This window comes from Phyllopteryx taeniolatus, chromosome 5 (assembly GCF_024500385.1).
Source record: "Phyllopteryx taeniolatus isolate TA_2022b chromosome 5, UOR_Ptae_1.2, whole genome shotgun sequence".
NCBI lineage: Eukaryota > Metazoa > Chordata > Actinopteri > Syngnathiformes > Syngnathidae > Phyllopteryx > Phyllopteryx taeniolatus.
This window is the reverse complement of record NC_084506.1, coordinates 12,181,593-12,205,547: the sequence shown is the minus strand read 5'-3', so window position 1 is coordinate 12,205,547 and position 23,955 is coordinate 12,181,593. Positions and strand designations below refer to the sequence as shown.

General features: G+C 41.3%; 3 protein-coding genes across 8 annotated transcripts in view; all 3 read left to right on the top strand.

Moving 5' to 3' along the window:
- Positions 1 to 16,001, top strand: part of bmal2 (basic helix-loop-helix ARNT like 2) — a 38,345-nt gene extending 22,344 nt beyond the window's left edge. For 2 of the 4 annotated variants that reach the window (XM_061772750.1, XM_061772754.1), the window contains 8 exons: positions 1,142 to 1,385; positions 1,636 to 1,742; positions 1,833 to 1,983; positions 2,060 to 2,127; positions 2,223 to 2,337; positions 2,444 to 2,540; positions 4,463 to 4,562; positions 5,660 to 10,743. In XM_061772750.1, the coding sequence (XP_061628734.1) occupies positions 1,142 to 1,385; positions 1,636 to 1,742; positions 1,833 to 1,983; positions 2,060 to 2,127; positions 2,223 to 2,337; positions 2,444 to 2,540; positions 4,463 to 4,562; positions 5,660 to 5,817 (1,040 nt within the window). In that variant the 3' untranslated portion in view covers positions 5,818 to 10,743. Of the gene's footprint in view, positions 1 to 1,141; positions 1,386 to 1,635; positions 1,743 to 1,832; positions 1,984 to 2,059; positions 2,128 to 2,222; positions 2,338 to 2,443; positions 2,541 to 4,462; positions 4,563 to 5,659; positions 10,744 to 15,021 lie in introns of those variants that run through there. The other 2 variants (XM_061772752.1, XM_061772753.1) reach the window with 2 other exon arrangements.
- si:ch211-245j22.3 (uncharacterized protein LOC563798 homolog) lies at positions 15,020 to 19,078 on the top strand. Its single transcript, XM_061772755.1, is given in 6 exon segments — positions 15,020 to 15,128; positions 16,441 to 16,519; positions 16,606 to 16,755; positions 16,842 to 16,873; positions 16,875 to 16,940; positions 18,556 to 19,078. Coding segments are annotated over 6 exon segments (537 nt in total). The 5' UTR covers positions 15,020 to 15,057; the 3' UTR covers positions 18,695 to 19,078.
- Positions 19,079 to 19,630: 552 nt separating this feature from the next.
- ppfibp1b (PPFIA binding protein 1b) overlaps positions 19,631 to 23,955 on the top strand; it is a 35,932-nt gene continuing 31,607 nt past the window's right edge. For 2 of the 3 annotated variants that reach the window (XM_061772741.1, XM_061772740.1), the window contains exon 1: positions 19,631 to 19,798. The gene's annotated coding sequence lies outside the window, so the exon portion shown is untranslated. The remainder of the gene's footprint in view (positions 19,799 to 23,955) is intronic. The other variant, XM_061772742.1, reaches the window with a different exon arrangement.

Below are 23,955 nucleotides of genomic sequence, written 5' to 3'. Positions count from 1 at the left end.
TGTTTGGATCTTTGGTGGTGGTCGGAGTGGCCATAGGCGCAGAATGGCAGCCACGCTTCTGTCACTACACAAGTAGCTTACCACCAGCAGGAGTGACTGTGGAGTGAATGAATAATGTGTGAAATTATAAAGTGTCTTTGAGTGTCTAGAAAAGCGCTATATAGACAAGCACGTGAAAGGTAAAGCACCGTCCGTCATTGTTTGTGCCAAAGTGGACTTAATTGGATATGAAAATAAATCATAAAAAAAGCGAGACTGGAATTTGCTAAACTGCATGCTCAAAAGCCACCGAGCTTCTGGGAGAATTTCCAGAAGAAGACAGAGAAGACAAAACTGTAACTTTTTTGCAAGGCACATCAGCCATCACAAAAATGAATCATAACAAGAAAAGAACACTGTCAAACATGGAGGGGAGGCTCTGTTACATTCTGGGGCTACTTTGGTAAATTTGGCACAGTGTTTCTTTAATCTGTGCAGGGCACAATGAAATCTCAAGACTGTCAAGGTATTCTAGAGAGAAACGTGCTGCCCAGTGTCAGAAAGCTTGGTCTCAGTCGCAGGTCATGGGTCTTGCATCAGGATAATGACTCAAAACACAGCTAAAAAAACCCAAGAATGGCTAAGAGCGAAACATTGAATTATTCTGAAGTGGCCTTCTATGAGCCATGATCTAAATCCCATTGAATATCTGTGGAATATCTCATATGGAGAAAGTACCCTTCAAACCTGCGACAACTGGAGCAGTTTCCTCATGAAGAAGGGGCCAAAATACCTGCTGAGAGGTGCGGAAGTCTCATTGACAGTTTCGAAAATCGTTTGATTGCCGTGATTGCTTCAAAAGGTTGTGCAACAAAACATTAAGGGTACCATCATTTTTATCCAGGCCTGTTTCATGAGTTTATTTATTTATTTTGTAAATTCTGTTGAGCCACATTTCAAAAGCAATGTCAGATTTTAAGTGGTTATGTTTCATTCAATTTTTATTTATGACTTATGTATATGACATATTCAAGTTATTTCTGTGCCCACTGTGGGTTTTTCTTTCATTAACGGGATTACCAACGATTTTGTCCATGTATGTATGTGTAAACATGTCAAAGAAGACGAACTATTTCAATCTAATCTGTGTCTGTGCTTACAGAGTCTCAGAAGTACTGTACTGTCCACTGTACTGGCTACATGCGCAGTTGGCACTCCAGTCAGCTGGAAGCAGAGGGTGAGGGCGAAGCAGATAAGCACGATGGCTCTCATTTCAGCTGTCTGGTCGCTGTGGGCCGCATTCACTCCCACTCGTTGCCTCAAGTTAATGGAGATTTCCGGGTCAAAGCCACAGAGTTCATCACACGCTATACCATGGATGGCAAGTTCACTTTTGTTGATCAAAGGTAAACTGGAATTCGCGTGCTGCAATCTTTAAAAAATGTCAATAGAAAACATTGTTAAAGTGTTTGTTTTTAATTCAAACGTATGAGTATCCATGTTCACAAATTAACCAGTTTGGATTTCTTTAGTGCCAAATGTTTACTGTATTCCATTTGGATTTTTGTCATATTTCGTTGCTTTTACACTTTAATTTACACTGTTATTAATCACAAGTGGTTTAAAGGGATTTTAACAACGGCTGATACTTCACAGAGCAACAACCATTCTTGGTTACCTTCCCCAAGAATTGCTTGGGACTTCATGCTATGAGTACTTCCACCAAGATGACTTACCACATTTAGCTGACAGTCATCGAAAAGGTAAGTTGAATTTCTTAGCAGTTCCGAGATGGCAGTGAAGCATTGCGACACAATTGTTTTTCTCTAATCCTGACTGTTTCCCTTCTTCAGTGCTGCGAAGTAAAGAGAAAATAGAAACAAACAGCTACAAGTTCAAAACTAAATATGGCTCCTTTGTCACACTGCAAAGTCAGTGGTTTAGTTTTGTAAACCCGTGGACCAAAGAAGTTGAATATATCGTGTCAACAAATACAGTCATATCGTAAGTAGATGCTACACAAGTTATTGCATAAATGTAGTGGCCACTTCATCCGGGCTCTTCCTTTCTCTCACTACAGGCATGATGATCACAGTCGATCAAGTCAGTCAGGGAACAAGACCGAACAGTCTTCAAACGCTTTAGGAGGTCAGTTAAAATGTGTTATTATATAGGCAAGAGAAATAATTGAGGCTTACAAGTATGGTAAAGGTGCATCTTCTGTTATTGCTGATTTATTTTAGAGGATGGAAAAAAATCTCTTCCCATTCTACCAGGCATCTCTACCAAACCCGAGACGAGGATATATGCTGGAATTATTGGAACCCAGATTGCCAATGAGCTGCTTGACTTTAACAGGTGGGGAATCATAATATCAGATGTTGACCTCTCTTTTTTTCTTCTCTCTAACATTGTCATAAATATCTGATATAATTTTAAGTTGACATTTTCTGTGCTGCTTTAGAATGAACTCGTCACCCTCCAGCGGTAATGTGAGTCCGTTTAGTCTGCCACTGGACAAATCTCCACTTCAAACAACTAACAACCAAGTCAAGAACAATGTAAGTGAATTTTGTACACTTCATCCAAATTCAGTTTGAAAATACCTCCAAGCGCCTTTAATAAGCTGATAAACACTGGTTTCATCAGTTACATGATTTCTTTTTAATTAATCAAAAGAAGCAGTGTTTCAACAGACAAAATAAAAATATAGTTTATTTAAAAACATGCTACTGGTATAGAATAGCATAGAGGTACTTCTATTTCAGAAAATTTTAACTTGTAGCTAGAAGTGGCACACACACCTTTGTTTTTTATTGGCCAGTAATTGACGTTCAGTAACCTTTTGTGGGTTTTTTGCTGCTACAATTTAAAAAATCATTACTTGATTGAGGGCAGCACGGTGGATGACTGGTTAGAGGGTCAGCCTCACAGTTCTGAGGACCGGGGTTCAATCCCCGGCCCCGCCTGTGTGGAGTTTGCATGTTCTCACCGTGCCTGCGTGGGTTTTCTCCGGGCACTCCGGTTTCCTCCCACATCCCAAAAACATCCATAAATCGAAGACTCTAAATTGCCCGTAGGTGTGTATGTGAGTGTGAATGGTTGTTTGTTTGTATGTGCCCTGCAATTGGCTGGCAACCAGTTCAGGGTGTACCCCACCTCCTGCCCGATGATAGCTGGGATAGGCTCCAGCACGCCCGCGACCCTAGTGAGCAGAAGCGGCTCAGAAAATGGATGGATGGATGGATTACTTGATTGAATGTTGTTTCATATATAAGTACAGTAATTTCCTGTGTAAAAAAAATAAAATAAAAAAATAAAGTTAACTCCAGCATTGCTTTTGAATGACTTCAATCAAAACAAATGCGGCATTATGACTTGGTATTTTAAAAGAAAGTAAAATAAAAGTAACTGCAGCTGCCGGCGCGGTGGACGACTGGTTAGCACATCAGCCTCACAGTTCTGGGGACCGGGGTTCAAATCCCGGCCCTGCCTGTGTGGAGTTTGCATGTGCTCCCTGTGCTTGGGTGGGTTTTCTCCGGGCACTCCTGTTTCCTCCCACGTCCCAAAAACATGTACGGTAGGTTAATTGAAGACTCTAAATTGCCCGTGGGTGTGAATGTGAGTGCGATTGGTTGCTTGTTACTATGTGCCCTGTGATTGGCTGGCGATCGGTTCAGGGTGTACCCCGCCTCCCGCCCGAAGATAGCTGGGATAGGCTCCATCAGCCCACGACCCTAGTGAGGATAAGCGGTAGAGAAAATTGATGGATGGATGGTAACTGCAGCTCATTATATATTGCTATGCACAGTATGCCGGGATATGGCCGAGCATTTCACAACTCCTGTTCTGTGATGGATGGTTGGATAGATAGAAATAGTGGGCCATATCCAGACCACAGCTTGGTTTTGAACAGCACGTCGCATATTCTAAAAAAAATACTTTATACAGCCCACATTAGGTTGTGCTTGTCTGCGAACTGTACTGCATCTTACTGAGAACTGTTCCTAAATTTTAGTTGTTTCATTTTTCTACCTAAGAGTCAAAATATTGAAAACAGCTATCAGTATAATGCAGTTCAACATCATTGCAAAATATAACCACAATAATGATTATAATAATGAATAATTAATACCCCTCTTCAATCAAAACGGAGCATAAGAACCTTTTGTTAAAGGCAGAAGATTTCATTCCGATATTTGTCTTACACTGTATTGGATTGTGCAGGTGATCTTACTTTTATTTTTGTTGGCTGTATGTATAAATAATTGCTGAGAAAATGTTTTCTCACACTGATTGATTGGTTTTAGTATGTTGAATAAGCTTTCTTTTAAGTGGCCCCTGAATCCCTCAATTTTGCGTGCCGCTGTTGTAGTAAATGAGTTATTTTATTTAGGATGTTTGCATCTAATTTGTGAAGTTAGATTTAGTCTCCAAATATACTTTTTTTCCCTCCCTACCATCATTGTCTTTGGCTGTCTAGGTGCCAAATGGGGACGCTACAGACATGGCGATGCCAGAGAAGTCCAGCTCAGAGGATGACCCCCAGGAAACTCCATTTCCTGGAGGGGAGACACTCATGGGTACATTTTATGATCCTGCTCCCCCTTTTGCGGCCATTTAAACAGCACCCTTTTTAACTGAAAATTCATTCTTTTACACAATTGTTTTGGAGCCTGAAAATGCAAACCGTCAAAAACAGTTGGATGAGGCACCAGTTGCATGAGGCAGTTAAGTTCCTTTTCATGTGTGTATACAGTGGGGCAAGAAAGTATTTAGTCAGCCACCAATTGTGCAAGTTCTCTCATTTAAAAAGATGAGAGATCCCTGTAATTTTCATCATAGCTATACCTCACCTATGAGAGACAAGATGAGGGGGGGGAATCCAGAAAATCACACTTTTTTATTTTTTATTTTTTTTAAAGAATTTATTAGCAAATTATGGTGAAAATAAGTATTTAGTCAATAACAAAAGTTCATCTTAATACTTTGTTCTGTAACCTTTGTTGGCAATGACAGAGAGCAAACGTTTTCTGTAATTCTTCACAAGGTTTTCACACACTGTTGCTGGTATTTTGGCCCATTCCTCCATGCAGATCTTCTCTAGAGAAGTGATGTTTTGGGGCAGACTTTCAACTCCCTCCAAAGATTTTCTATGGGGTTGAGATCTGGAGACTGGCTAGGCCACTCCAGGACCTTGAAATGCTTCTTACGAAGCCACTCCTTCATTGCCCAGGCGGTGTGTTTGGGATCATTGTCATGCTGAAAGACCCAGCCACGTTTCATCTTCAATGCCCTTGCTGATGGAAGGAGGTTTTCACTCAAAATCTCACAATACATGGTCCCATTCATTCTTTCCTTTCCACGGATCAGTCGTCCTGGTCCCTTTTCAGAAAAACAGCCCCAAAGCATGATGTTTCCACCCCCATGCTTCACAGTAGGTATATTCGAGTGAATATTTTATTTTAACGTTTTTCCCTTGACAATATTCCCCTCAGTAAATGGGGGTTCACAGTGGTTTCTTTTTCAGTGTTGTTGTCAAGATGCAATTTTTTTCAAAAATCCAAGATTTGTGCGTTTTTACATTGTTGTCATGTAAACGTGTACCCTAAGAAAAACAGTCTTTACGATCCAAATTCCTTGCACCTCAATAACCTTGCTTTCTCTGAACTCACCACAGGAGATAATTCACAGGTCGACCTGGACAGCGTTGTTGGACCAGGCCTTGGCAGTCTTAGCAATGATGAAGCAGCTATGGCAGTGATCATGAGACTCCTGGAGACGGACTCAAACTTGGGTGAAGGCGAGGACTTTGAAGAGATGCAATGGTCCGTATAGAATCCCCATGGTTGAAAGGCGAGACCGTGACAAAAAAACTTTCAGGTTTTCCAGTTTATTTATTTGTCAATCTTAAAACCTGTTTGAACGTATCTTCTTAACAGGCAACTGTTTTGCCTATTATAAGGCTGTTCTCTGGAGGAGGCACCTATGCCTCCAAAGCCTTACTGCAAACTGCCTGCCATGGAAAATGTTGTTTTACTGTCAGCCCGTGGTTAATCAGTGAGGCCTCATACAGTTGGTAAATCCATGATGTCCAAAGGACACTGTCGAAAAAAACAGTAGTTTGGGAATCCTGTTTATGTTTTCCACCTCCACTTGAATACAGGATTGGAGTGTTGCAAAAAAAAAAAAAAAACGCACTGAATTGACTTTTTTCTTTAAACATTAACTTTTGCTAAAAATGGAGCAATTGTCCTTGCGTGTTTGTGAAACTCATCCATCCTTCATTTGCCGCAGAGCAGCTGTTTTTGTCACCCTCCCCCTGGGTTTGTCAGCAGTGCAATGCTTAATCAATAGAAATTAAGAGACAATGGCTTAGCAATCGCCTCAAATCTGTCTCATTAAAGATATAATATAGTTTATTTTTTGAGTCAGACAGAAGAGGTGAATACTCAGGAGTGACGGGGAACAAAGCCGCCCAATGTAAGCATGCAATACAGTCAGACAGTTGTTAGCAGCTGTAGCAGTATTTAACATTTTACATTATTTCACTACATATTTAAACTTGAATGATATAACTGTTCTGTTCACATGTGCAACTGTTCTTTCTTGTGGTCTGCTTTATCATAAGCAGTTTACATTTTTATTCATATTATTGCCGTGGCAGTCATCCATTAATAGATTTAAGGGATTATATCATGCAGTCATCATGCATTCCATAAATGTTTGAATTACGTCTCTTTTTCCTTGTAATTGTCACTTCTTCTATCATACAGGTAAAGTTCTGTTGCTGTACTGTGATCTGACATTTGAATGAGTCCTTCAGTTAAAGTTACCTCATCTTGTTTTGTCCACAGTTGACATTGCACATAACACACTAAACAGGAGTGGCTTGTGTGGTATATACAGTGGCTGAAATAAGTATTTGACACGTCACCATTTTTCCTCACTAAATATATTTCCAAAGGTGCTATTGACATGAAATTTTCACCAGATGTTGGGAACAACCCAAGCAACCCATACATACAAAGAAAGTATAACAAATAAGATCAGAAATTAAGTTGTGTAATAATGTGCAATGACACAGGGAAAAAGTATTGAACCCCATGAAGAAAGGTAGGTGCAAAAAGGCATGAAAGGCCAAGACAACACCTGCAATCTATCAATAATCAAACAGTAATCCAGCCCCTTGTCAGTGCAAATGAACATCAGCTGTTTCAGTCCTAACTGATGGCCTACAAAAAGGTCTCATTGCCAAGGTGTTAGTCAAGACACATCTCATGGGTAAGCGCAAAGAGCTGTCTCAAGACCAACGCAAACTACCATAATTTCTCGTGTATATTGCGCATTTTTTTTTCCCCCAAAAAATTGTCAATAGTGCGCATTATACATAGGTATAGGGGCAAATGGAAAAAACATTCACATTTCATAAAAATATGCCGCCATCTATTGGTTATGAAAAAGCTGTACACGTTCATTCCAAAATGCCACCGCCACCTAGTTTTTATAAAAAAGGAGTAGCCTACACATTAATTCCAATATGACGGGTATGACTGCATATATGTACAGTTGTGCTCATAAATTTACATACCCTGGCAGAATTTGTGAAATATATATATATTTTTTAATATGACTGATGACTGAATAACAACCATCATTAATTTCTTTATGGTTATGTTTTGTTGAATTATAATGCTTGACTGTTTAATTTGAATCCCATTAAAATAAAAGAATTGTACCCATCTTACAAATTCTGCCGGGGTAATCAAACACCTGAGCACAACTGTGTGTTTCCTAATTCACTAAATAAAAGTAGGGCAGTAAAAATGCATTTTACATAGGTAGAAGGGTTTAACTTTGGGGGTGCGTATTATACATGGGTGCGAATTATACACGAGAAATGGCGGTAATTGTTGCAAAACATAATGATTGCATTGGTTACAGGTGCATATCTAAGGTTCTGACTGTTCCAGTGAGCACGGTTGGGGCCATAATACGTATGTGGAAAGCCAATTATACCACCATAGATTTGCCTCGATCTGGTGCGCCTCACAAGATTTCTGACTGAGGAGTGCAAAGAATAATCAGAAGAGTTGTCCAAGAGCAAAGGACCAACTGTGGAGAGCTTCAAAAAGACCTGGAATTAGCAGGTACCATTGTCCGAAGGAATACAGTGAGTAATGCACTCCGCTGTCATGGGCTGTATGTACGCTCAATTCATCACACAAGAACCCATTGCTGAAAAAATACATGTCAAAACTCATTTAAAGTTTGCTGAATAACATTTGGACAAGCCAGTTATAAAATGGGAGAATATAGTCTGGTCGGATGAGAGCAAAATTGAACTGTTTGGATGCCATAATGCACACCATGTTTAGAGGAGAAATGGCACTGCACATCACCCTAAAAACATCATACCAACAGTGAAGTTTGGAGGTGGGAACATGATGGTGTGGGGCTGCTTTTCAGCAAATGGTACTGGTAAGCTTCACATTATTGAAGGAAAGATGAATTGGCAAATGTACTGAGACATTCTTGACAAGAATCTGCTGCCATCTATGAGGATGATGAAAATGAAACGAGGGTGGACATTTCATCAGGATATTGATCCAAAACGTACTTCCAAGGAAACTCTCAATTGGTTTCAAAGGAAAAAAAAATAAAGCTGCTCGAATGGCCCAGCCAATCACCGGACTCAAATCCAATAAAAAATCTATGGGAAGAACTGAAACTCAAGGTCCCTAAAAGAAGCCCACAGAACCTTCAAGATTTGAAGACTGCTTGTGTGGAGGAATGGGCCAAAATCACACCAGAGCAATGCCTGCAACTAGTTTCTCCATACAGGAGGCATCTTGAACCTGTCACTGCAAACGTTTTTTGTACAAAGTATTAAATAAATACAGTTGGTGTGTTCAATACTTGTTCCCTGTGTATTTTCACATTATTACACACAACTTAATTCCTGATCTTATTTGTTCTAGTTTCTTTGTATGTATGGATTACTTGGGTTGTTTCCAACATCTGGTGAAATATTCATCAATAGCACCTCTGGAAATATGGTGACGTTAGATAATTATTTTAGCCGCTGTACGTTGGACTTCTGTCTCGCTGTTGAGCTGTTCAACCAGATGGCCTTCGATGAGTTGAAGTTGTCTCAAATAGCAACACACAAACTAACACAATTTTGACAAAAGTATGTGGACACCTGGCCATTACAAATACAGGAAGTGAGTCAGCCCCGCTAACTTTCAACTATTCTAGGAAATCTTTCTACATGATTTTGGAGGTTTCTTTGGCAATTGGTGAAATTAGAAATCACTCATGTTAAGACATGTTGATGATGACAAAAGTCCTGCTTGCTCATGATGTTGCTTTATCACTGGTGGTGTTTAACAGATTTCACAGGCCAGGACTCGTATACTTCCACACAAAGCTCACCCAAGCATGCCTTTATGGTCATTGTTGCAAGCACTTGGGCACAGTCGTGCTTGAACAGAATGGGGTTTTCACCAAACTTTTACCATAAAGCATAAAATTGTGGGGGGGGAAAGTCTTGATAAGATTAATATTTTAGATTAAAGTGGAACTCAAGTCTAACCCCATCTCTTTGCTAGAGATGTCTCAATACTTTTGTCTTTGTCTTCTGTTGCATTTCGATTTGTGGAAAGTATCGTTCATCAATGCGAAATGAATGCATCACAAGCTCATCTGTTACCCTAACAGGCATTTTGTGTATGTGTGCAGATGAAGAACTATTATGTTTCAATGCATTGTGAATGATGAGATGTTAAAATACACACATTGTTCGTATACTATTGAGTCCCTAAAACCAAGATGGCTAAAGACTGAGTACCAGCTGAGTTATATGTTGTAATTCTATGTATCCATGCTGCCATTGTTTCTACTGGTGTTGTCCTTTTGGGATTGTGAAACATTTTATAATAACAGCTATTTATGATTCATGAGGAATAATGTGTCTCTTGTCATATGCTTGAAATACGAGGAGCCAACAGATAGAGAGCATATTAACTTGTGGACACTCCTGCTTTTGTCCAATGTGCCTTTGGACATTTCCACTTTGGCCCGCAATAGAGCGGTTTGTATGACACCTCAGCTGACTGAAAGGAGGGCTTCTTATATGATGTTCAGTTGCATCTTTGGATTTGACTTGACATCACGTGGCATGCTGTGCCAGTCTTCATTTAAATAAATCAGATACTGTAATGGTGGCTTATGCATTAACTACCTGAACATATTTGGAGAGCAGACACAAGATAGTCTATTAGAGCATCCACATTGTATGTCCGTTCTTTGAGTTCAATCTTTGCACTGTTGTAGCTCTCCATTTTCCCATTGTTGTCAGATTCTTTTGTGAATGGTAAACTTTAGAGGAAGGGTTTATATTTTACCTCCTGTTTAAGTGAAATCATAGATTTTGTTTGCTAGGTGTTATGTTCTGATTTTATACCTGTTCTCTTTCCAGTGGCATCACGCTTTTATATGATTTTATGATTGACAGGTGCTTGTGTGCAAATATACAACTAACTGCCCCAGTACAGAACCTTTTGAGCTTGAATTTGACTTTTATTAAACATGATACTGTTTTCAGCCACATCATGCCACTCTTGAGTTTACTCTTTCATATTTGGCTCGAGAGGAAGCCATTACTGTATTTGTCAATGGCATATTGCTGCTACAATTAACAAGTGTGGTATCTCTTCCCAGGCCGTCCTATTAATAAATGTTAATTGATTAAACTCCCAACATGACCAATGTCCATTTTTTTTTCCAGTTATCAGAAACCGTAGATCCAGACACAAAATCAAATTTATAATTACAATTATGTAAGTGCTGACTTTTGATCTTTTGAATTATTATTTTAAGTAAAAATGTTAAAATTGGGACTTGAAAAGGTATTCATTCATCTTTCCAATGGCCAACTATTAGTTCTGCGCTCTGGAAATCTGGCCTTTATGGAAGAGTGGTAAGGACAAACTCCATTGTGGTTGGGTTGGGGTTTGTGGGGGGAGCTGTTTTTTGTTGCTTTCTGAAAGCCATGATAGTGACACAACTTTTTGAGACCAAAATTGAAGTTGGCCTAAATGTTATATGCTCTGTGGGGCATAAAAAGAAACATTGCACTTTACCTTGAATGCACCATGACCACTATGAAACATACTGTATGACCCCGGGAGTCCTTTTGCACACCACATACATACAGTATTGTAGATTTCAAGCATTTTCCTTGCACCACTTTGTGTTGATCTGTCGCGTGAACTCAATGTACACTTGTTTTCATTAGGAATAATTATTCCTGAAGGTTTAAAAAAAAAAAAAAACCTATGACGAGTACAATAAATGGATTCAGGTTTCCCTTGCCCTGGACGCGGGTCACCGGGGCCCCCCTATGGAGCGAAGGCGAGCGCCTGGTGGCCAGGCCTGCACCCATGGGGCCCGGCCGGGCACAGCCTGAAAGGGTAACGTGGGTCCCCCTTCCCATAGGCTCACCACCTGTGGGAGGGGCCATAGGGGTCTGGTGCAGTGCATGCTGGGCGGTGGCCGAAGGCGGGGACCTCGGCGATCCGATCTCCGGCTACAGAAGCTGGCTCTAGGGACGTGGAATGTCATCTCTCTGGCAGGGAAGGAGCCCGCGCTAGTTTGTGAGGTCGAGAAGTCCTGACTAGATATAGTCGGACTCGCCTCCACGCACAGCTTGGGCTCTGGTACCAGTCTTCTCGAGAGGGGTTGGACTCTCTTCCACTCTGGAGTTGCCCACGGTGAGTGGCGCCGAGCAGGTGTGGGTATACTTATTGCTCCCCGGCTCGGCGCCTGTACGTTGGGGTTCACCCCGGTGGACGAGAGGGTAGCCTCCCTCCGGCTTCGGGTGGGGGGACGGGTCCTGACTGCTGTTTGTGCCTATGCGCCAAACAGCAGTTCAGAGTACCCACCCTTTTTGGAGTCCTTGGAGGGGGTGCTGGAGAGCGCTCCCGCTGGGGACTCCATCATTTTGCTGGGGGACTTCAATGCTCACGTGGACAATGACAGTAAGACCTGGAAGGGCGTGATTGAGAGGAACGGCCCCCCCCGATCAGAACCCGAGCGGTGTTCTGTTATTGGACTTCTGTGCTCATCATGGATTGTCCATAACGAACACCATGTTCAAGCATAAGGGTGTCCACACGTGCATTTGGCACCAGGACACCCTAGGTCGCAGTTTGATAATCGACTTTGTGGTCGTGTCATCGGACTTGCGGCTGCATGTCTTGGACACTCGGGTAAAAAGAGGGGCGGAGCTGTCAACTGATCACCACCTGGTGGTGAGTTGGCTCCGATTGTGGGGAAGAAGAAGAAGAAGAATCATCTTTTATTGTCATGAACATGCATGCATGCACACGAAATTTGTTCTCTGCATTTAACCCATCACAGTGAACCCATACACATGTTAGTGGAACACACTGGAGCAGGGGGCAGCTGAAGCGCCCGGGGAGCATTTCGGGGTATCAGTGTCTTGCTCAAGGACACCACAGCCGTGCGTCCGGGGGATGTTGGCGGATGGTCCAGTCGGGGTTTTGAACCTAGGTCCCCCACGGTGGCAGGCGATGATCTTAACCATTGGGCCACGGCTGCCACAAAGATGCCGGTCCGACGTGGCAGGCCCAAGCGTATTGTGAGGGTCTGCTAGGAACGTCTGGCGGAATCCCCTGTCAGAAGGAGTTTCAACTCCCACCTCCGACAGAACTTTGCTCATGTTCCGGGGGAGGCGGGGGACATCGAGTCCGAGTGGACCATGTTCCGCGCCTCCATTGCTGAGGAGGCCGACCGGAGCTGTGGCCGTAAGGTGGTTGGTGCCTGTCGTGGTGGCAATCCCCGAACCCGTTGGTGGACACCAACTGTGAGGGATGCCGTCAAGCTGAAGAAGGAGTCCTATCGGGCCTTTTTGGCATGTGGGACTCCTGAGGCAGCTGATGGGTACCGGCTGGCCAAGCGGAATGCAGCTTTGGTGGTTGCTGAAGCAAAAACCCAGGCATGGGAGGAGTTCGGTGAGGCCATGGAGAAAGACTTCCCGACAGCTTTGAGGAAATTCTCGTCCACCATCCGGCGTCTCAGGAGGGGGAAGCAGTGCACCATCAACACTGTGTATAGTGGGAATGGTACGCTGCTGACCTCGACTCGGGACGTTGTGAGCCGGTGGGGAGAATACTTCGAAGACCTCCTCAATTCCACCGACACGACTTCCCATGAGGGAGCAGAGTCTGGGTTCTCTTAGGCGGGCTCTCCTATCTCTGGGGTTGAGGTCACTGAGGTGGTTAAAAAGCTCCTCGGTGGCAAGGATGAGATTCACCCAGAGTTCCTCAAGGCTCTGGATGTTGTAGGGCAGTCCTGGTTGACACGCCTCTGCAACATCACGTGAACATCGGGGACAGTGCTTCTGGATTGGCAGACTGGGGTGGTGGTCCCCCTTTTTAAGAAGGGGGTCCGGAGGGTGTGTTCCAACTACAGGGGGAACACACTCCTCAGCCTCCCTGGTAAGGTCAATTCAGGGGTGCTAGAGAGGAGGGTCCGTCGGGAAGTTGAATCTCAGATTCAGGAGGAGCAGTGTGGTTTTTGTCCTGGCCGTGGAACAGTGGACCAGCTCTACACCTTGGCAGGATCCTTGAGGGTGCATGGGAGTTCGCCCAACCAGTCTACATGTGTTTTGTGGACATGGAGAAGGCGTTCGACCATGTCCCTCGGGGGGTCCTGTGGGGGGTAATTCGGGAGTATGGGGTACCGAACCCCCTGATACGGGCTGTTCGGTCCCTGTACGACCGGAGTCAGAGTTTGGCCCGCATATCCGGCAGTAAGTCGGACTCGTTTCCGTTGAGGCTTGGACTCCGCCAAGGCTGCCCTTTGTCACCGATTCTGTTCATAACTTTTATGGACAGAATTTCTAGACGCAGCCGAGGCGTAGAGGTGGTCCGGTTTGGTGGCCCCAGTATTGCATCTCTGCTTTTTGCTGATGATGTGGTTCTGTTGGCTTCATCAAGCCGTGACCTCCAACTCTCACTGGAGCAGTTCGCAGCCGAGTGTGAAGCGGCTGGGATGAGAATCAGCACCTCCAAATCTGAGACCATGGTCCTCAGTCGGAAAAGGGTGGCGTGCCCGCTCCAGTTCGGGGATAAGATCCTGTCCCAAGTGGAGGAGTTCAAGTATCTTGGGATCTTGTTCATGAGTGAGGGAAGAATGGAACGGGAGATTGACAGGCGGATCGGTGCCGCGTCTGCAGTGATGCGGACTTTGTATCAATCCTTTGTGGTAAAGAAGGAGCTAAGCCGAAAGGCGAAGCTCTCAATGTACCGGTCGATCTACGTTTCGGTCACGACCTCACGAGCTGTGGGTCGTGACCAAAAGAACAAGATCCAGGATACAAGCGGCCGAAATGAGTTTCCTCCGCAGGGTGTCCAGGCTCTCCCTTTAGAGATAGGGTGAGAAGCTCTGTCATCCGGGAGGATCTCAGAGTAGAGCCGCTGCTCCTTCACATCGAGAGGAGCCAGATGAGGTGGCTGGGGCATCTGATTCGGATGCCTCCCTGGTGAGGTGTTCCGGGCATGTCCCAGCGGGAGGAGACCCCGGGGACGACCCAGGACACGCTGGAGAGACTACATCTTTCGGCTGGCCTGGAAACGCCTCGGGATCCCCCAGGAAGAGCTGGATGAAGTGGCTGGGGAGAGGGAAGTCTGGGCGTCCCTGCTAAAGCTACTCCCCCCGCGACCCGACCTCGGATACGCGGTAGAAAATGGATGGATGGATGAGTTTTAAAAAAAAGTGGTTAAAAACTGACCGGTAGAGGTCTAACCTTACTGTATGTATGCGGCATCATCAGGTTGAAGGAGTACGATGTAGAGATACTTTAACATCTGTATTGAAATCATTGTTTCATTTCAATTTCCTGCTATCTGCATATAAAGGCTGACTCCACCCACGAAGGTGATTAGCTTTTAGTCATTTTCAGACAGACTGTATTAAGGCAGTGTTCTAAAATGGGATTTGTTTGTTGTGTAGAAGTGAAGCCTCAACTCAGACTGATTGCTCCATAGAATGGGCCAGGCTGCAAGTGTATGTCACTGGAGAGGAGAGTCTTATATTGCAGAGCTATATGAATGGTCCAGGTAATGTCTATTTGTTCTTTGTGTGTGTGTGTGTGTGTGTGTGTGTGTGTGAAATGGAATTATGAACTTGAAAAATAGAACTAATGAATGCAAGAATGGTACAAATTAATGTGCATTGCTCTGCAGAGGGTCACCAAAAAGTGAAGCCTTGCCTCCCTCACCCATATAGTACTCTCCAAAAATTTTATGTACAGTCCTTCCACAATGACCAAAATGTTGTGTGACAATACTTAACTTACTTTGTTGTATTTAATGAGGAAATTAAAACTATTGAAAGTAGCACAAGTCTGAGCCTGACTATTTTTGCAATGCTGTTGAACAAGTGGTTCAAAATAATTTGACCTAATTATCGGAGCACTCATCTTCAGGGTGTAATCAAGCTTTCTCACATGTAATCCCCACACGCTGACCTTGGACATATGTTTATCCTACTAATCTGATTCTCCATCTATTGTACATAATTTTCTTGCTTCCTGTAACACCATTATGAGACAAAACAATACTCATACCCTGGCCAAATTTTGAGTTAAAATTTTGATTAGGTGAATCACTAGGGAGACCAGGGCTAGATGTCACACTTTTTACTCATATATATTTCCTGGAATCAATACATCATATATAAACAAAATGTGTACCAGATAAAAGACCAAAGTCTCAGGTATATGTTTCGTATTCATGTCATTTGTATATTTTGCTTCAGTGCAGAGTTCTAAGCACTCTAGTAGCTAGTGTGAACATGTGACAGGTTGCCCCTGCCATCCATTTAAATTGTATGTAATATGAGGTAAGATGTCACACTAGATTTTGCATCAAATAAAACAAGGGCAAAATTATTGTTTTTTTGTTTTGTTTTGTTTTTTACTTGAAAGTGAACTTTGAAGTCAGGCACAGAAAATGTTTATCATTAAGCTTGAAAAAGTTGTTGAACACAACCATTAAACAAACATTCACATCAAATATTATGCAACATGCACTGAATATCATAGATGTGTTTACTAACCAATGTTTTATATTCTTTTCCAAATTGAAATTTTTTTTACTTAACTGAGTTTAACGTACCCTTGGGGGTTAGGGGTTAGGGTTACCCATGTGGCAACAATCTCCCCTGTCTTTCAGATGGAAATGACATGAAAATGGCTGTAAACCATGTATTTTTAATATAGTTTGACAAAAAAAATTACATTTAATGAAAATTAACGATTAAAACTGTTCTTCCCCATAAATAGAGATGTGTCTTCTTTGTCTGGTCTTGTGGCAGAATGTTTATTAATAAATGCCCGAGTGGACTCATTACTCTTCATGCGTTTCAAAGACATTTCTGCAATATAACAGTCGGCAGGGAATCAGCTGAGTATGCAGAACAGATATTCTGAACGCTGGACAGAAATGACGTAAGAAAGGCACACTGAAAACACAGCCAGTGAGCAAAAGGGAAGAAAAAAAAGCCATCTTAAAACAAGAGCACCTTTTGTTCCAGGACGGGTTGGTAGATTTCAGAGAGTATGTCATGGCCATCAGCATGCTCACTGAAGGCTCAGCAGTGGAGAGACTGCGCCAATCCTTCAAGCTCTTTGACAAAGATGGAGATGGTGCCATCATAAGGGAGGAGATGCTCGGCATTATGCAGGTGTGTTTGAGTGTATCTGTTTTCTGTTTGTTTTTGACATGTCAGTTTATAACATCAGCTGGCATGTGTTCTCCACATGTTCACAGGCTGTTTACAAGATGAATGAAGTAGCAGGTTTAACCAAACCCCCTAACAGCTGAACACTGTATTAACAAGATATTTTTGAGATTAGACAAAGACAACAATGGTAAGAGTATTCATTTCCCCATGTATCTACACACATTGGATATAAAGTCTCCACACCAATTCCTGTGTTTTTATGATATAAAATGATACCAAGGTAAATCATTATAAAAGTTAATGTGACCTATAACATGTAACTCAATTGGGGGGGGGAAGATATCTTCACTTCTTTTTAGCAGTATTGGAGGGAAGTCCAGTTCTTGATAATGTCACTGTTGTGCCATATTTATTCCACTTGATGATGACTGTCTTTACTGTGTTCCATGTTATATTAAATTCTTTTGTACTCTTCTCCTGACCGTTCAACAATGAGATCCCTCTGATGCTGTGGAAGCTCTCTACAAACCATGCCTTGTACTATAAGATGTGAATCCAAAAATGTCAGGAAAAGCTTAAGTTGGGTTTGATCAGATGCAATTTAAACAGGGCAGGTGTGTGCTGAGTCCCATTTAACATGAGGTTACACAGCCACACACCCAGTGTGCACATTTGTGTAACCACATGATCTCAGTTGTATATTTTTTACCTGCCCTCTCTAAAAGATTTTGTTCATTGAGTTGGACAGGTTATAGGTGACAATTATGGTGGGGAAAAAAGGTTATTTATTTTGGTCTTTTATTTTTTCCTCCACAAGCCAGGTATTTGAACAAGAGTGTGTAGACTTTTTATATCCCCGGTATGTACACTAGTATGCAAAAGTGTAGGGTCATCCAGGCAGTTTTGTTTTCCATGAAAACACACTGTTGTAAATTTTTTTGGTTTGTTTGTTTATTTTTAGAAATATCCTTATTTTTTAAAATAATGCAATGTTTTTTTTTTTAAACCACTGATAATGTATTTTACATTCAGATGAATTGAATGTTATGTTCATCAAGGAAAAAAAATTGTTTTATCAAAAAATAAGGACATTTCCAAGTGACCCCAAACTATTGTACACGAGTGTATATACGATTTACTGTATGTACAGTAAATCTAAACATTGCTTTTCTTTAAACTATGCAATGTTGTTTTTTTTTAAACCACAGATAATGTATTTTACATTCAGATGAATTGAATGTTATGTTCAGCAAGGGGAAAAAAATGTTTTATTAAAAAATAAGGACATTTCCAAGTCACCCCAAACTATTGTACACGAGTGTATATACAATTTACTGTATGTAAAGTAAATCTAAACATTGCTTTTCTTTAAAAAAATAAAATTCCAAGTGAGCCCAAAACGTTTTAACTGTATTTATCGATTCATCATATTGTTCTATCTTTCCAATAAACTCAACCCAGATTATGAGTTCTGTAATGTACAAATCAGATTAATGTATGATAGTCAATCTTGCTGTTGTGTATTGGGCAAACATACTAGACAAGGGTTTAAGGGGATACAGTATTATTTTTGCAAAATGTACTTATTGTAATCAACATATCCAGATTCTGTATTCTACATGACATGAACATACAAGTGGTGTTTTAAGAGTCAGATTAGAAATGTGGTTCCTCCTGTTACCAAAATGTATGTCTTGCAAACATGCCTATTGTTTGCAAGAGAATATTTATAGATGGTGGAAATAGATCCTGTTATCGGGTTCCTTTTTCACAATCTTTGCCTGACCTTGTTACGTCTGTCGCCGTCATCACTGTGGAGGAGTTCATAGAGGGAGCATTGGATGATGATTGGATCAGAAGGATGCTGGAATGTGATCCCTGCATTGTGAGCGTGGAGAGGCACCTGAAAACGAACTCGGCAATGGGAGTCCATGATTGATCTAAACTTGTTTTGTCCATTCAACAACTTTGGATTGAGACTTTTTTTAAAAGTATGTTCCGTGATAAAGTGGACATGAGACATTGATGCCTGCCTTATTTATTGTGTTAAATTTCTGTGTTGGTGGTGCATTACTTGCATTTGTCTATGTACTGTATATCTATTTGACAAAATCTCATCTGTCATCAACTATTGATGATGTCAAATGCTTTACATTTAGGACTACCAGAGAAGAAAAGCAACATTAAACGACACGCTCGTGCCATTTTAGGACTGTATTGATTTTTTTCTGACAGTTATGGTACTTTGTTGTGCCTGGTTGGGGGTTTATATCAGGGGATGTCAACTGTGGGCCTGTGATGCCCTTTGAGACTCTTCTGTGATTAAGGGCTTTAATAAATAATAGTTAAGAAAATGTAATAAACTTGACACTGTTTTTATACAAAGAAACAACCCAACAATGTTTAAAACGTCCCCAAATTATCTTAACCATGTAATACATTACATAACACTGTGCAGATAACTCATTCCTATTTTTTTTTAAAGAGAAACATTGCGATTTAACTTATGGATTTAATAAGCATGGTCGCAAATGGTCAATTTTCCATTGTCGACACGCTAACGATCGCTAGATGTTGCTTGTGTTATTTCAAATATGTACGTTGACGGAACTAAAATTACAGAAGCTGGAAAAAAAACGATGCATAAATAACAGACCTAAGATTATAAAAGCAGGAGGTAAAAAATGTATCGATGATAGTTGAGCTGGATGAATCAAACTAAATGATGGTTTATTACCCATTTTTCTTGAAAGCATAATTTAAAAATAAAAACATATATACACAGTATATCCTATTTTGGCTGCTGTACATGAACGCAGCAGGACTCCAGGCTCGACCAGGGCCAGCAGGGTGGGATCCTCCAGCTGTGACGTCACCACGTTCCCAGCCGTCTTGTGACGGGGGGCATCATGGCGTAGCGATGTGGACCCACGGCTGCACTGGTCGACACGGAGAAGTTCACGAACGAGCCACTCGACATTTTGGGGATTTAGGGAAGCTTTTAAACCGACTTAAACGGCGAAAAAGTTAGGCCAGTGTCTGGGTAAGTAACTTTGCTGTGATTTAAGCTATCCAGTTACACTTTAGTGTTTAAAAAAAAAATAATCTGCGCAATTTGTTTTAGTGGAAACAATTCGCTGTCGTGGCTCGCACTGTGGAGTTTCTTGTACACGTTTTCACATTGTAGCACTCCTGGAATGTCTCCTTTTCACATCTATCCACGAAGCTGAAGTCATAACAGAGCCCATTGAACCATCGGCTGTACAGTTGGCGAACGTCTCAGCCGAACAGGAATTGGATTGAGCCCTGAATTTTCATTTCATACAGTCTTGGATAAATTGATTGATGCTAACAGTTCCACGGTGTGTGTGTGTGTCTCTCTCTCTCTCACACTGTCCCGTTAACTGTGCGTGTATATCCTTACACATTCATGTAATGTGGCTCACAAACGACAACTTATGTGGGTCTGCATTTCTTTATAAAGTTTCCGGGGTCTTGTTTACGACTTTGCCTGTGCTTGCCACCTTTTTGGGCACATATAAAGTCCTTTGCTTGAGAAGAGAGGCCGTCTGCTGAGATTTTCTTTAGTGTCAACCAAAGAAAGTTTGCACTCCGGGTTGCTTTTGCAAAGCAGTGACATTGGATCAGAATTGGCCTGCAGTTGACCCTTTTTAAACCTATCACTTTTCAAATGAACAATACTATTGTCTGAGAATGCATTGCTCCAATAACAATGTCAACAAGCCACCGTGATTCAATCTTGTTTAACTATATAGCACATCTGGAGTGGAGGTGATGAACATGTGGAAACATTTATTGAGGGCTTTCCTCTAATAAGTTATTTATTTTTCAGATTTGTGTGGAAACGTGCAATAATTCTCCAACCAGCCATCAATTTTCTAGGTATACTGGTTAGCCTCACTATAATGTACAGTACATGTAGCAGGATATAGAGTAGTATACTGTTTATTACTCACAAAAATATATACCGGTAAATACGTATTTGGCTTTCGGGTGAAATTTCAGGATCAACTTAAAATGCACTCTAACCTTTACAGGTGAACTAAATTTGACGTCTACATTTTGCATAACTTGCTTTTTCCAACAAGGAGCTGAACAGCAAAATTCATAACGGGTGTTTGTTCCATGAATGGACCACATATCTTGGTTCAGTTCCAGATGGTATTCAAACAGTCCTCTTTATCGTGCTGCTTACATTTTGACAAAATGAGACCAAGATTACACCAAAAAATTGATCAAGAATTCATTGCCGTTGCATGCTTTTACTCATGATGGCCCTCTGAGGGAAACCGTAACAACAATGTGGCCCGCAACAAAAATTAGTTTGACATTTTTGGCGTAGTGGTTTTGACTGACCTGAACCCACTGGCCTGCGTGGGTTCAGTTCCTACTGAGGGACGGTGTGAATATGAATATGAATAGTTGTCCGTCTCTGTATGTGCCCTGTGATTGACTGGTGACCAATCTACGGTCTAGTTTGCCTTTAGCCTGATGTCAACTAGGGTAGGCTCCAGCTCCAAGGGATTCTGAATAGGATTTCTGAAATTGTATAATGTGTGCTTCCGTGGGTTTATAACCCCTCCTCATTCATCATTAAAGGGAGGAGACTGTTAAAAGAGTGTGATTGATTTTAATGCATTGATATAACAGTGGTTGACATCTGCTTACATGTTAAAATGTTACGTAAATCATTGCTTGTACAGTGAAGGTTTTATAGTGGTAACAGTTGCGACTCTGGAACAGTGAAGCACAATGTCAAATAACTACTGAAATGGGTCAAGTGGAGTGCAGTTGGTTCAAATGTAAGGAATGTGGCCTGCTCTCCAAATTCAACAACCGGTTGCTAAAATGTTTGGCAAATGTACAGACGGGAGACATTTTAGATTTTAATCACATGGTATTTAAAATCACAGCAGGAGCCGTTTCCTAACTTTTGCCAGTAGATTTACGCAAGATGGATCCCTTGTTTCCTTTTTTTAAATGCACCTCTGCACCCACATCTTGCTCCCATCTCATTCGTTGTGTAAAATGAGTGATGATGCAATCTGCTTGCTTACTTAGGTTGGAAATAGGTGTTACCTGTGGTTGGCAACTGCCACAAGTACATTGCAAATACACAGCTTGCATCTCATTCCCATTTGCAAGACAGTATTAGTGTCTTGTGGAGAGAGAGCATAAAATCACAGTAAGTATGTACTGTTGATGAACATCAAGCTGATGCATACAGTATAGCCATTGTGTTTTATACAAATACAGTCCTTTGCATTCATCTTTCAGTCTGCTATAGTGTGTCCACCAAGACCAAATGAGGTCACTGAATCTTGCTCGAAGTCAAGGTGACGGGGATCAAACTAACAGCTTAGAGATTAGTGGACAACTGTACCTACCAAACAGGTCGCTTTAAAATAGCCTAGCATGGTCTTTAAGTGTGTCACAACAAGTTTAGTCTTGTACTTTGAACAAAAACTTAAGTTCTTATTGAACCAATTTCTTTTTCTAGTCTCATCATTATGTGTGGAGACTTAGAACCATTTATTTAGCTCTTTGAACTGGATTAAAAAAAGAACAGAAAAGTAAACCTCGGCATGATTTATGACTAGCAAATTCCGCTCTACTCGAACCTTATTTTCAGTGTTTCATCACCAGCTGTGAAAGCGAGTTGCATGGCTGCTATTAACCTCTCAGACATGAGGCCCTAAAGCTATTGTTGTTTGTCATTCTTTCTCCTTTAGTGCAGAAGCAGGCAGGGTCGCACATGGATTGAGGAATTGCAGATTGTTGTCCTTTGGCTAGCAGCAATACTTGAGCTGTCTTAAGTGTTCCTTCTCACTACTTGGAGGGACCTGAGTTGATGGGTTTGAACAGCCATTGTAGTGGTCTACTCTCTCTTGTTTTCTTCTTTCTCTGCTTGTCTGTATAAATTATGTGAATATTTTCACCATAGGGCGAGGTTTTTTTTTGGGTACACTCTTGATCAGTGTCTGAGGGCAGGTGTTTTTTCCACATGCCATGTGTAATGTACTGCTGCATTTTTTTCTTTTTCAGTCAAAACACCCTGCTAGTAGCAACAATAACTATCTTTGTGCCTGCTATGGCTGCTCTAAGAGCTACTCTGAGCTTGTCAGACAGTAGGACTTTGTTTTGGAGAATGATGCTTGCATGTTTGGACTTTAAGAGATGTCTCTTTTGATAGGCATGTTGCAGCGATAGGATATTTTCATATGGACTAGGTTAGTTACACAACTGATCTCCCGCTGCCCTCCTTTGCCCCAAAAACAAGTATTAATCCATCAAGTAGATCACTGTCCCAGAAAGGCTTGTGTTAGACCTTAGAGGTTTCAATTGTATTTTGTATTTAAGCGTCAGATTCTATTTCGTAAATGCTCAATCGCAGTTCCAGCTTTTTGTCAGGATGGATCTGACGTCCTAAGGATGTATTTCAGGATCTAAAGACAGATTGGGCTTCCCTGTGATTAAGCTTTCTTTGTGCCGAGGTCTCTGCACTGCACACGATGTTTGCTACAAGCAAGGTCTTAACACTAGTTTAGTGGTGACTGACGCAAACAGCACCCCTCTGTCTGAGCAGCGTGTCTGGTCTTGTATTGGAAACATTTTTCCTAGAAACCATGTATGAATATGCTACCCTCTTTCGCGGCTTATGTCGTCATGATGCTTCAAACACTGTCTTCGAGTGAGTTTGTACCTTGACACATCAAAAGTTTGTTCTTCTCATTGTGCTGTTATGTCTACCTGAATAACTTACGAATATATATAGAGGGTGTGTGTGTGTATGTATGTGTGTGTGTGTGTGTGTATATATATATATATATATATATATGTATATATGTATATATATGTGTGTGTGTATATATATATATATATATGTGTATATATATGTATGTGTATATATATATATACACACAGACGCTTTGCCAAAAATTTTAATATCATGGAAAAGTTTATTTCCATAATTACATTCCAAAAAATTATACTTTCATAGATTATACATTCATGGCCCACAATTTAAACAATTTATTCATTTGTTTATTTTTACATAATTTGGGCTTGCAGCTCATAAAACCAACGAAATAAGGAATTCCATTTACTTCTCAGTTTTTGTAGAAAAAAAGAGAAATTAGGGTCACATTAAATAAATCAAAATATGGTACTTTCAGAATG